The 12,539-nt window shown below is 33.3% G+C and overlaps 1 protein-coding gene across 1 annotated transcript; it reads left to right on the forward strand.

Moving 5' to 3' along the window:
* The first annotated feature begins 1,474 nt into the window (after positions 1–1,474).
* Positions 1,475–12,229, forward strand: LOC105347091 (uncharacterized). Its single transcript, XM_034475639.2, has 7 exons — positions 1,475–1,608; positions 2,911–3,112; positions 4,399–4,542; positions 6,384–6,431; positions 7,222–7,375; positions 11,815–11,937; positions 12,019–12,229. The coding sequence occupies exons 2-7, from the start codon at positions 2,913–2,915 to the stop codon at positions 12,049–12,051; spliced, it is 702 nt and encodes a 233-aa protein (XP_034331530.2). The 5' UTR covers positions 1,475–1,608; positions 2,911–2,912; the 3' UTR covers positions 12,052–12,229.
* Positions 12,230–12,539: the final 310 nt, after the last annotated feature.

The raw sequence follows: 12,539 nt of genomic DNA on the forward strand, positions 1-12,539 counted from the left end.
TGTCTTTAAATTAATTCTATTATTGTCAACACAAAATGTAAAGGATTTGTGCAATTTAGGTAAATATATTAAGAATGCTTTTGTAATCAGAAAACTTCATGTATAAACTTGCCTTTTTCAAGTGACCAGTATATGTATTATAACATGTGTATATTAATTGTATATGTCTATGAGCTGTACAGCTGTTGACTAATAAACAATACATGTCTGTGTGAAATTTATTATTTCAAGTGAAATTAAAACTAAAAAACTGATTTTATTCTATTCTTTTTAATTTCGAACAAAATATACAACCGGAAGTCTTCAATGTTCCACTAAATAGATAACTGATTTTTTTTAAAAAGATAAGCAATTTTAACAAAAGTTTTTGTGTATCAGCTTGACATAGCATTTAATCTTTAATATAAATACATACTAGATAAATACTTTCTTTGTTGTCTTCATTATCTATCTCTATATATCTCTCAAAGCGACAATCTTACAGTAACTAGACTTACAAGTTTACTTCCCAAAAATTAAAATTCTACCTAATAAAATCTTTAACAGATTGGTCTTCCTTTACACCTCCCCTCACGGCGCCCTTGTATTATCTGCCTCCTGAAAAAAAGTATATAGCGCAGAATGAAGAACCGACCTATACTAAAATAAAAATGGAAAGAGAATAAGTATGTTCATATAGGCTCATAATAAAAACACATTGTTCTTTTTTCTTCTTTGTTATTCAGAATAAGGTGCTATGAGACAAGAACTATATTTCAAGAGCTTTACGAGAGCGTTTTTCATCCAAGTCCTTTGGAATCTCGGCGTAATCTTTTGTCTGTATTTTGATTTAAAAAGTTTTATATATCCTCAACGACAAATTGCTCCTAACTATAAAATTTTGTGGGAATAACTTAAAGAAGTAATTTTATCTTACAAACCCACAATGTTGATGTAATGAATATGATGTATATTGCTTACCTGAATTCTCTTGATTTTGTCAATCGTTTTGTAATCTCTGGATACAAATTCAATGGTATTAAGCAAGAGCATTTTTAATTTTGATCAATATATCAAAAACAATTTGTTCAATGTACAACTGAGCTCTTTTTAAAATCATTTCCATTTTTTTTATTTCGATTTTTTATTTTAATTTTGAAGTTACTTTAAGTTTTCATTTTATCCCAAAGCTCACCGATATTTTGAACTAAAGAAAGCGTTATACTGAACTTAATTAATATAAGTAAATTATGTTAAAATCGGAAAGATGAACAAATCATATAAAAAAGGCACTCCTTTTTTATATAAACAAAAAAGTAAAATGTTTTAAATTTTTCTTTTACACATACAGCACTGAACTGCAGTACTAAGGTAATTTAAAAGCGTCAAAGACTATTCGGCAAGTCTAAAGGCTGAATCCCGCTTTCTAAATTGACGTACATGTTTAGGGATATATTATCCTTTTCAGTGACACTGACTACATTCCGGGGAAAACAAGTTTGATCATTTTGTTTCTAAGTTTAGTCAACACGAATTGCGCAACGCAATGTTTACTATAATTTAGCATGTATATTGTACTCAGTACGCTGCCTTTTCTTCCTCTGTAATATACCCATGGTATAAACTCAGGTTTGTATAACATATTCAAAGCAGTACATAGCATGTATTGATTGTGTTTAAATGTTTTTGTTTATTACTTAGTTTGTTCTGATTATAAAATGAACTCGTTCATATGCCACAGTTAAAGGAAATACCGGGTATGTACTATAGTCTTAATGAAGATGTTCATCGATAGTATAAATCACTGCACGGTTTATATTATTATTATAGTCTAACCGCTTCTGAAAATTATTATAAATAGCCAGCAATACTTTCTTGCTTTTAATTCTATCAACATGCACGCGACTTTTATAGAGTTTTCATTAAGTGTCCACTATATGTCAGTATATATAGTGATCGACCCACCCTGTGTATTGTGAAATCTTGTTTTCATTGTTTACCTTAATTATTTCCTTGTTACTTCATTTTGCAAGGGTACTGTTTTCCAAGAATATTATGTAAAAGTTCTCTGACGAACGATTCAGATTATACTCATATGTGATTGTATACAGTAAAATCTTCTATGCGAATGATAAAAAAATAAGACAAACCTGGTATCTAAAACTCGAAACGGAGTACTAGATATTATCTTTATTCAAACTACATGTAAATATCGCCATTCTGTTGTCTTCAATGTTTATAAGAGCGAAAGGCAGCAATACTTGGACCATATATATGTGTTTTTAACGGAAATATGACATCCAAGATTTCTCCGACACTAGCCCTTTATATTATGACGTGTGAGGGAGACCAAATTTCAATAGTGTTACGATGAACAGTATCTGATGTATTTATAAATAGTTATGACTTTACGTCAGAAAGGGTTCACATTCCTTACATAATTATGAATAATATTTATGAAGATTACATGCATTGATTAAAAAGTACATGATGGCCATTTTTTGATCGGCTTCGTCCGTATTAGGGATCCAGCATTTACTAAATTCTTTCAGTTTTTTTTTTTTTGTTTTTTGTTTTTTTTTTTTACAAATGGTGACCAATTTTTGTAAATTAAATCAGTTTCTTTTGAAGGATCCCGTTTGCAACAGCAAACAAATATTCATTACATATTCAAACTAAACAATGTATCAACTAAAAAGGCTAATATATGATTTGAAAACAAATTGAAAATTGGACAGTAATAAAAGGGTGGATATATATAATATATTACCAATCTTCTCTCTGACGCGTCTGTTCGGGCTTGATTGACTAGATTTTGATTGCCGATTGTTCAAAAATAGAGATAATTGATTACCTGAATATATTTAGATGCCTATTCTACTGAGAAAAAAATGACTTTAGTATTAATCATAAGTAGTTGTTTTTACACAGTGATGTTCAACCCAAGCGTAACAACACAACAGCCATTGTCACTTGGCCAGATATATGGTGATGTCACATCGAGAGAACTCTTCAACAATGGCACAGTGTCCGTGCGAAATGCCACAGAATCAGCAGAGGACATGGAGTTTGTTGGAAAGTTGGTGGTCGAGGGGTTTGAACGGAAATTTGTCCATGCTACAAGTCGAGCGAGGTATGCTATACGTTATATTAGTAGTTAAATTTTTATAAATCATCATTATCCCTTCCCAATTTAACGAGGCCGAGTCAAATTATTTGTACTCTAGATATTTTGATAAAATTTCTTGCATGTAGTTATTTATAGACCAAAATATAATTTATTTACCACCCCAATTTCTATGGGGAATGTCTTGAAGGTTAATACTTTTTACTGTGGGACCCCATGGGAAATTGTTGAAAATGCGTTAAACTCTTCCATTTCCTCCATATTTTTCGTATTTTTGCTTTAGGGATTTATTTTCCTATATTTACATTGTCCAGTGTCTTTGCCTGCGATAACACTACGTATAGATTTTGTACTATATAACCCATAAAGCCAAATTGAGGCGCCAGCGGGGTTTGATCAAATCTATCATAGAGCCCTTCGGGCTTTATTGGATTTAATCACGCCCCGACCGAAATGATCACCTCATAATACTCAAAGAATGATTCCTTGTTTGGTTTAAGGATAATATCAAATATCAAATGATAATATCAAAGTTAGTTATTTATCCAATAATATGGCATAGTGTGGTATATATTGGCTTAAAAATATTTTTAGCAAAATAACACCTTTTAAAGGCTCTTATGTTTCTTTTGAGGCCATGTCATAGAATTTTGATTAAAAAAATCCACGGCTGCCTCGAATAAATGAGCGAATTGGACTTTTTTTTTCAGCATTAAGCGTAATTTACAATACCAATGCTATGACGGTTAAGCTCCATTTTAGCATTTTACTCTATCAAGGTCCCAAAATCACAAGTTCTCAGCTCAAATGCTACATGTAATGTTAATATTGTGTAAAAGAAAGTTTTAAGTCTGCACCCATGGCTGCATCAACATAATAAAAAGATGCGTAAAGTCATGCGCACTTGAGCTCTTCTTGGCCTTGTTAAGAATTATTGTTATAATCATAAGTTTTTATTATGTATAGAAAAAAAATAATATATATTATGAAAAATGTACTATTATTTTGATATTCATTTTTCTTTTCTTTTCCTTCGGGAACTTTTTTTACGTGGGTCAAATACATGTAGTTATTAAATAAATGTTAACGACCATCGGTCCCTCTCAGTAGAAAAAAAGTGCACAAGAATCGTTCATCAAATTTAAGCAATATGTTGTCAATGCATTTTCTGTATGGAAACAGAATTTTATTACTATTCGATTGATTTGCATGCACATTAAAGACTGAGTGGAAGTAAGTTATGCAGTCCTTAAAGTTTATGTACATGTACATAATATGCTTGCCATTCACAGCTTACCCGCAATGAGAACTTTGTATTCGAACAATATGAAAGGGAGGCCTCCATTGTTTTATGAAAGACACTTCATTGCTGAATGTAATGGAGAAAAAGCTGGAGTCTGTGTCCTTCGTTACCATGGGGATTCGAAACTTTTCCCGTAAGTATTTTTTAGGTCGCCTGAGTCACTCAGGTGACCTATTGTAATTGATCTTCGTCCTTTGGCGTGCGTTGTGATTCGTGCGTCGTCCATTAAAAATTTTACATTAACAATTTTACATTTTTAACTTCTTGAAAACTACAAGGCCAATGGTTACCATATTTGATGTGAATCATCTCTTAGGTAAGAGAATTTTAAATTGTAAAATTTATGGCTCTACCACCACCTCCAGCGCCACAGTCGGGGCCAAATATGCCCCAAAAAAAGCCAATTTTTCAAAATATTTTCTCTACTCCCACACATGTGATGAAAAAACTGAATGCATGGTTATGATGTCCATGAAGTCCTCTACTAAAATTGTGAAATTCATGGCCCTCTGAGTCAGGGGTTCAGGCTCTAGGGTGGGGTCAATATGACCATATAGTAAAAATATTATATCTTACAAAATCTTCTTTTTTACTCCAATATATATTTGTTAAAAACCAAATGAATGGTTATGATGTCCATGAAATCTTATTCATCTACGCCATTGATAGGGTAGGGGTTCTTAATGTAGGGTGTGGCCAAAATGGTCATTTAGGGTTAATATACACAATGTTTAAAACATCTACTGGCACAGAATAACAAGTGACTGCATGTTTGGAAAAAAAAATTAGGCTGTCAGCTTTAATGATATTTCATGTCATGCAAGGGTTATGGATGATGTCGGGGGGGGGGGGGGGGGGGGGGATATTTGTCTTATTTTTATTCTGCTCAGGAATTTCAATGGAAGAAATGATTAAATTCACATTCTTAGAAAAGAGAAAGAATGAAGCTTTCTATCAAAGTTAAGATATTGTCAAAGAATTTGGGAAGAGTCCAGGCAGTTAATGGAGTTATCTTCCTTTGCTTCTTCATAACGGAGTTATCTCCCTTGCTTGTTCATATTTAGTAATAAACCATGGGATATAATGTAATTAATGTATGTATGATCAAAAGAGTTATGCGAGTATTTTTACAATTTGAAACAAAGAGATTTTTTTTTAACTTAATATACAATATATATAAAAAACAAATATACTTATTAATAGTAAAGTAATAATTGGCTAACGAAAATCAGTCATAAGCAGTTCATGTAAAATGATTTTGTTATAAATACCAGATTGTTATTACATGAAATGAAAGTTGAATATTCAAAAGCTGAAACACGAGAAATGAGAAACATTTTATGCTTTTTTAACATTTTTTTTGTTTAAATGCCACAGGAAATCTTGGAAATCTTGACAGTTAACAAATATGGGGGAATTGTTTTTATTAGAGTCTTGCACCTTTTCAATATGAGGTCGGTCATGCACTCTATTATGATATTTAAGTTTTTCGCTAAAATAATAGGTTTCATAGTCCTTTTTTGGAAATTTTCAGGCAGGGAGATGGTCATCATTACAACAATATAATATTTCTACTTCAGAATGAAAATTAATTAATTACATATATGAGACTCCTAACAAGTTTGTGTATGGGCTATGGTACTTAGGTGACCGTTAAGGCATGTTGGCCTTTTGTTAAACTATGGTTTAATAACTCAAACTAGCCTTACAAGTAATAAATGATTGCTGCTAGTATTGCATTCACGCGGTAAAAGAGCGTAATAAAACAAAATGAATGAATATGGAATTTAAAATGAATATTTAATATGAAAATATAGAATTAGGAATGATAGGAGTTTATATAACACTTATAAAACACTACATAACATAGCTGTACAAAATATTCAACAGTGATAAAATCACTCACATTTCCCCGTTTGAGTATCATATTACATGCTTTGTACGTCTCACGCATTTGAGTTTATCATTATTCAGAGAGAGGGACGGGGACGTGCCGCCTTTGGGGTGTTGTGACCTGTGTGGGTAAGTCTTTGGGGTGTTGTGACTTGTGTGGGTAAGTCTTTGGGGTGTTCTGACTTGTGTGGGTAAAATGGTTACAGAAAATGGAACAGAAATGGTTATCTCTTTAAAATGATTCTTCAAACACTTTAGCACAAACTCTTTATGTCTAAAGTGTGAAACAATCACCTTTGTCATTCATTGGTTTAGAAGTAAAATAACACCAACCAACTCGGCAAGTTGATATAATTGAATTTAGATTTTGGGAGAAGGCTTAGGTAGGCAGATTGTCTAGGCAGATAGGCCAATCCTATTTTGTTTGTACCAACATGTAATAAAATATGATTTGAATCAATTCTTTAAAATTAATTTATACAATCAATACTTTTGTAACATTAATAAATGTATATGTAGTAAAGCAGCTCTTACACAGAATCTTGTAGTAGAAAAACACACATATTGCCTACAAATGTTATGCAGTGTTGTAGAAAAGTATGTGGAGCTTGTACATAGCTGACGTAAAAGTTAACGGATAAAATAAAAGATAAAATAGGATCAATAAAACTTTGATTGATCCCATTTTATATGTCAAGGTTACCATAATTACTCAGTTACCGGGTCACTCAGGTGACCTATGACGACTCATGTTAACACTCCAGTTATCGTCTTCAGTTTACGTATAAACGTTCTCAGCTTTTAAGCAAGACTTTTGCATTATTTTTGAACGTACATAGAGACCATTACGACTTATGTGCGTCTCGTTCTTTTTAAAAATAATTAATGATTTTTAAAATTGTTGTTTTTATGAGTTTAGACTAGTGCTTTTGGACCTTGGAACATCTACTGAGGTTCCTGCTGGGAAATGTTATGTAGATCATATTACTGTAGACTCGAGATTTAGAGGTAAAGGCATTGGGAAAATTCTATTAGACATGGCTGAAATCGACGCCAAGAAAAGAGGATGTAAGGTACGAATAATCGTAAATTTTTGAAGCATCGATTAGTTATATTAATAATCACCTTATTACAAGCACAGTGTATGCAATGGATAACAATAGGCTGAAAAAAGTATATTGTGACACATTGAACTGTTAGCCCAAGTCCCAGTACAATATGACATATTGGGCATATTGAGACCTATATTATAGTTTAAATATTTTATGATCGTTTGCTTTATTTCACGTACCTTGCACTATCCTATTATATATCTTTAATGTCAGTTTTGCGTTAAGATATGTAACTACTAAAGACTTGAGCATTAGGAAGGAAGGATAAGAATGTTTGAATAAACACTGTTTTGGATTAAGTCCCATATACGCATAACGACAACTAATGAACATGCACAAATGAAATTACAGTTTTAACCCCAAGGTTTACCCTATTATTGTATAAACCACTGAAGATCAAAGGCGTTATTCCGCATACATTGGTTATGATGCACTAACTTGTTAATTCTCAATTTAATGAGAATCAAACATCTACTTTTTTTTACCCAATTCCCTGTCCAAATGAATGAAATCTTACAAACTAAATTCAAGACTCGTACCTCTTATTATTCAAAATATGAAAGTGTTTATTTTTTCAACATGTTTGGATTTAGTTTTACTATTTACATATTTAAGAAATGAACGCAATGTCTACCCAAGTTATACTCGTATAACCTGTGTTGGGGCAATTTACGCTTTATAATCCGCGAAGCGGATTATAAAAAAGCGTAAATTGCTCCAACCCAGGTTATACGAGTATAACTTGGGTAGATATTGAGTTCATTCCTTATAATTTAATTTTCTGGAATTTGCTGTACAAATTGAGTCCGTTTTACTTTTCAAAATGATATAAATCTGTTCAAAATTCAAACGTAACGTCAAGTGAATTAGTACGTCGGTGCATTGTGACGTGTCTTGTGACGTGCAAACCAGGTTATACAAATTTAACTAAATTTTTCTATCCAATCAAATGCCGCGTTACAACCAGAATTAAATTATATAATATTATTAGAAGTTTTTAGACGATGTTCTGATTAGTTTCTAATTTCCAATGAGGACAGCTACATGTTACGTGTTGGACATTTTCCAGGACAATCAGAAATACCCGTCAGTATTTAAAAAAGATGACATAAAAAAGGGTTTTCATTATTGAATAAAAAATTCTTATTATCATTATCAATTATCAATCCTTATTATCTTCTTAATTCTTGTAATTAGATACAGAAAGTTGTTTTAACTCATTTATTTTTAGCTCACCTGAGCTGAAAGCTCAAGTGAGCTATTCTGATCACATTTTGTCTGTCGTCCGTCTGTCCGTCTGTCTGTCTGTCCGTAAATTTTTCACATTTTCAACATCTTCTCAAGAACTACTGGGCCAATTTCAACCAAACTTGGCACAAATCATCCTTAGGCAAAGGGGATTCAAAGTTGTGAAAATTAAGGGTCACACTTGTTTTAAAGGAGAGATAATTAGAAATTAATGAAAAATTTCGATAAATTTTCAAAAATCTTCTTCTCAAGAACCAGAAAGCCAGGAAAGCTGAAACTTATGTGGAAGCATCCTCAGGTAGTGTAAATTCAAAGTTGTGAAATTCATGACCCCCGGGGGTAGGGTGGGGCCACAATGGGGGTCAAAGTTTTACATAGGAATATATAGAGTAAATCTTTAAAAATCTTCTTCTCAAAAACTAATCAGCCAGTAAAGCTGGAACTTGTGTGGAAGCATCCTCAGGTAGTGTAGATTCAAAGTTGTGAAATTCATGATCCCTGGTGGTAGGGTGGGGCCACAATGGGGGGTCGAAGTTTTACATAGAAATATATAGAGTAAATCTTTAAAAATCTTCTTCTCAGAAACTGATCAGCCAGGAAAGCTGAATCTTGTGTGGAAGCATCCTCAGGTAGTGTATTTTTGAAGTTGTGAAAATCATGACCCCGGGGGTAGGGTGGGGCCACAATGGGGGGTCAAAGTTTTACATAGGAATATATAGAGTAAATCTTTAAAAATCTTCTTCTCAGAAACTAATCAGCCAGGAAAGCTGAAACTTGTGTGGAAGCATCTTCATGTAGTGTAGATTTAAAGTTGTGAAAATCATGATCCCCGGGGGTAGGGTGGGGCCACAATGGGGGGTCAAAGTTTTACATAGGAATATATAGAGTAAATCTTTAAAAATCTTCTTCTCAGAAACTAATCAGCCAGGAAAGCTGAAACTTGTGTGGAAGCATCTTCATGTAGTGTAGATTTAAAGTTGTGAAAATCATGACCCCCAGGGGTAGGGCGGGGCCACAAGTTTTACATAGGAATTTATATATAGAGTAAATCTTTAGAATCTTCTTCTCAGAAACTAATCAGCCAGGAAAGCTGAAACTTATGTGGAAGCATCCTCAGGTAGTGCAGATTCAAAGTTGTGTAAATCATGATTCCTGGGGGTAGGGTGGGGCACAATAGAGGGTCGAAGTTTTACATAGGAATATATAGAGTAAATCTTTAAAATTCTTCTCCTCAGAAACTTATCAGCCAGGAAAGCTGAAACTTGTGTGAAAGTATCCTCAGGCAGTGTAGATTCAAAGTAGTGAAAATCATGATCCCTGGGGGTATGTTGAGGCCACATTGGGGGGGGGGGTTTAAAGTTTTACATTGGAATATATAGAGTAAATCTTTAAAAATCTTCTCAGAAACTAATTAGTCAGGAAAGCTGAATCTTGTGTGGAAGCATCCTCAGGCAGTGTAGATTCAAAGTTGTGAAAACCATGATCCCTGGGCGTAGGGTGGGTCACAATGGGGGGTCGAAGTTTTACATAGGAATATATAGAGTAAATATTTAAAAATCTTCTTCTCAGAAACTAATCAGCCAGGAAAGCTGAAACTTGTGTGGAAGTATCCTCAGGTAGTGTAGATTCAAAGTTGTGAAAACATAATCCCTGGGGGTAGGGTGAGGCCACATTGGGGAGGGGGGTGTTAAAGTTTTACATAGGAATATACAGAGTAAATAGTAAACTTAAATCAGCCAGATGATTCTTTATAATTGTTAAGACTTTGGCTCCAGGACAATTCTTCGGCCTCACAAGAAGGTTCAGAGTTTGATGTAGCTTAATATCCCATGTATAAACAATTGTAAAGGATCTTTTTGAGGACTGCAATACTCAACATGTGATATGACTATAAAATCATCCTGTTAGAAAAGGGACTAATGATTATAAACATAAGAATATCCAGGGGGGAAAATGGATTTTATTTATACAGGATCTACATGTATTATTGTACATTGTCCAGATTGTTTGCATTATGACTCCATTAAGCTGATTTTATCATACCTATTGTTCCTCAGGTGAGCGATGTGGCCCATGGGCCTCTTGTTTTTTAAGTTGATATGCCCAATAAAAAAATATGCACTCAGCTTTTTCAAAATAACACTGAATATTGAAATAAAGTTCATATTTGCCAGATCTTTTATATTATATATCTATCCTAATTGCTAGCGCTCTCGAGCCTAGCAACTACGTTAGTCTTTTTCACTGGAAAACTCATGCTCGACTCCATAATAAGGGATTCTGGGAATACTGTACTACTCTATATAAACCGAACCATTTGAATTTCGTTTTATCATCTTATCATCAAGTTTTTTGTTCTATTGTAAGTGTCAAAAAGTAACAGTAGCTTAGGTCTTATAATGCAAAGTTATTTTAAGTATTATAATAAATAGCTGTTTTATCTTAAATTCCTTCAAGCTCGGAAAACAACCTCGGATATACTGTGGAATCATTTAAATTCGTGGGGGTCAATTTTCGTGAATTGTAAATTTTTTGCTTATTCGTGGGGATGTAATTTCGTGGATGCGCCGGTTTTCAGTCTCAGTAGCAAAGATAACGCTTTCTAAATTTGTTTTCGTTGAGGATTTAAATTCGTGGTGGAGGGCTTCCCACGAATACCACGAAAATTGAGCCGCCACGAATTCAAATGATTCTACAGAATGTTTTTCGAGCTTGCCGGAAAGGCCCGAGAACATACGATTGCTACAAAACAGTACCAATGGTTCTTGAATTTTTTTTTTACCTCGAAATTGAAATTACAGTAGATACATTATGACTAAGCCACAGACAATGAGCTATAATGCCATTCCCGATGTGAGGCACACTCTAGATTCGCAATTCAAAATTGAGACCCCAAATCCAGTACACCACTGTGACTTCCTATTGTTTTTTAATCGATTCAAAAATTTAGACTACTGTTTTAGAAAACTGCTTCTGTGTTTTATGATGGCTACAGTGCTAGCTCACCAATCTTTTTAAAAGATAAGCTTGTTGTGAATTTTAGGTAGTGGGACGTAATGTTTAAGATATTCCACATGTATGCAGTTTTAAAATCAAATTTATAATCGTCTTACTCATTGCATGTCAGATTAATGCTCTTCTGTTTTCAACAGGAAATCTTCCTAGGTGTCGCTACAAACAACAGGGCCAAAAACTTGTATGAAAGACAGGGATATGTTACCAAAGAGACAATATCACTTTGCTGTTGTGGAATGTGGTGCTTGACCGGAGAAAGAGTATGTACTGAAAAATGGCTTATACCTATTGAAAATTTACTACATTATAATCATATCAATTTAATTTTGATATTTTGATAGGAATTTGCAAGCATGGAGAAGGTTCTAATATAAATGGTTTGCTTGACTGGAGATGGACAGAGAATCCGAGCTCAGGAGAAGAAATCTCAATATTATATATAACTTACATATCATATGATGTGCATGCCTTAACCGGTAATCATATTATAAACATTCTTTAGTTACCTTGTTCCTAAAACTGTATTTCTTTTGTGATTTGTTATAATATACTGTGGAATCATTAATTTTCGTGGGGGCCAATTTTGGTGGATTGCTAAAATTGTACAGATTCGTGGGGACGTAATTTTGTGTATTCTCTTTAACCTACAGAGTTAATATGACTTTATTACCCTAATTTATTAATTCGTGGAGGATGTTAATTCGTGGATGAAAGGTATCCACGAATTCCACGAAAATTGAGCCACCATGAAATCTAATGATTCCACAGTAAACAGTTCAATGGAATAATGAACGTTTTCGTCTAATGAAACTTGTTTTACCTTTCAAATGCTACACATGAATTATTTTGATGGTGATTTATT

Source organism: Magallana gigas, chromosome 9 (assembly GCF_963853765.1).
Source record: "Magallana gigas chromosome 9, xbMagGiga1.1, whole genome shotgun sequence".
NCBI lineage: Eukaryota > Metazoa > Mollusca > Bivalvia > Ostreida > Ostreidae > Magallana > Magallana gigas.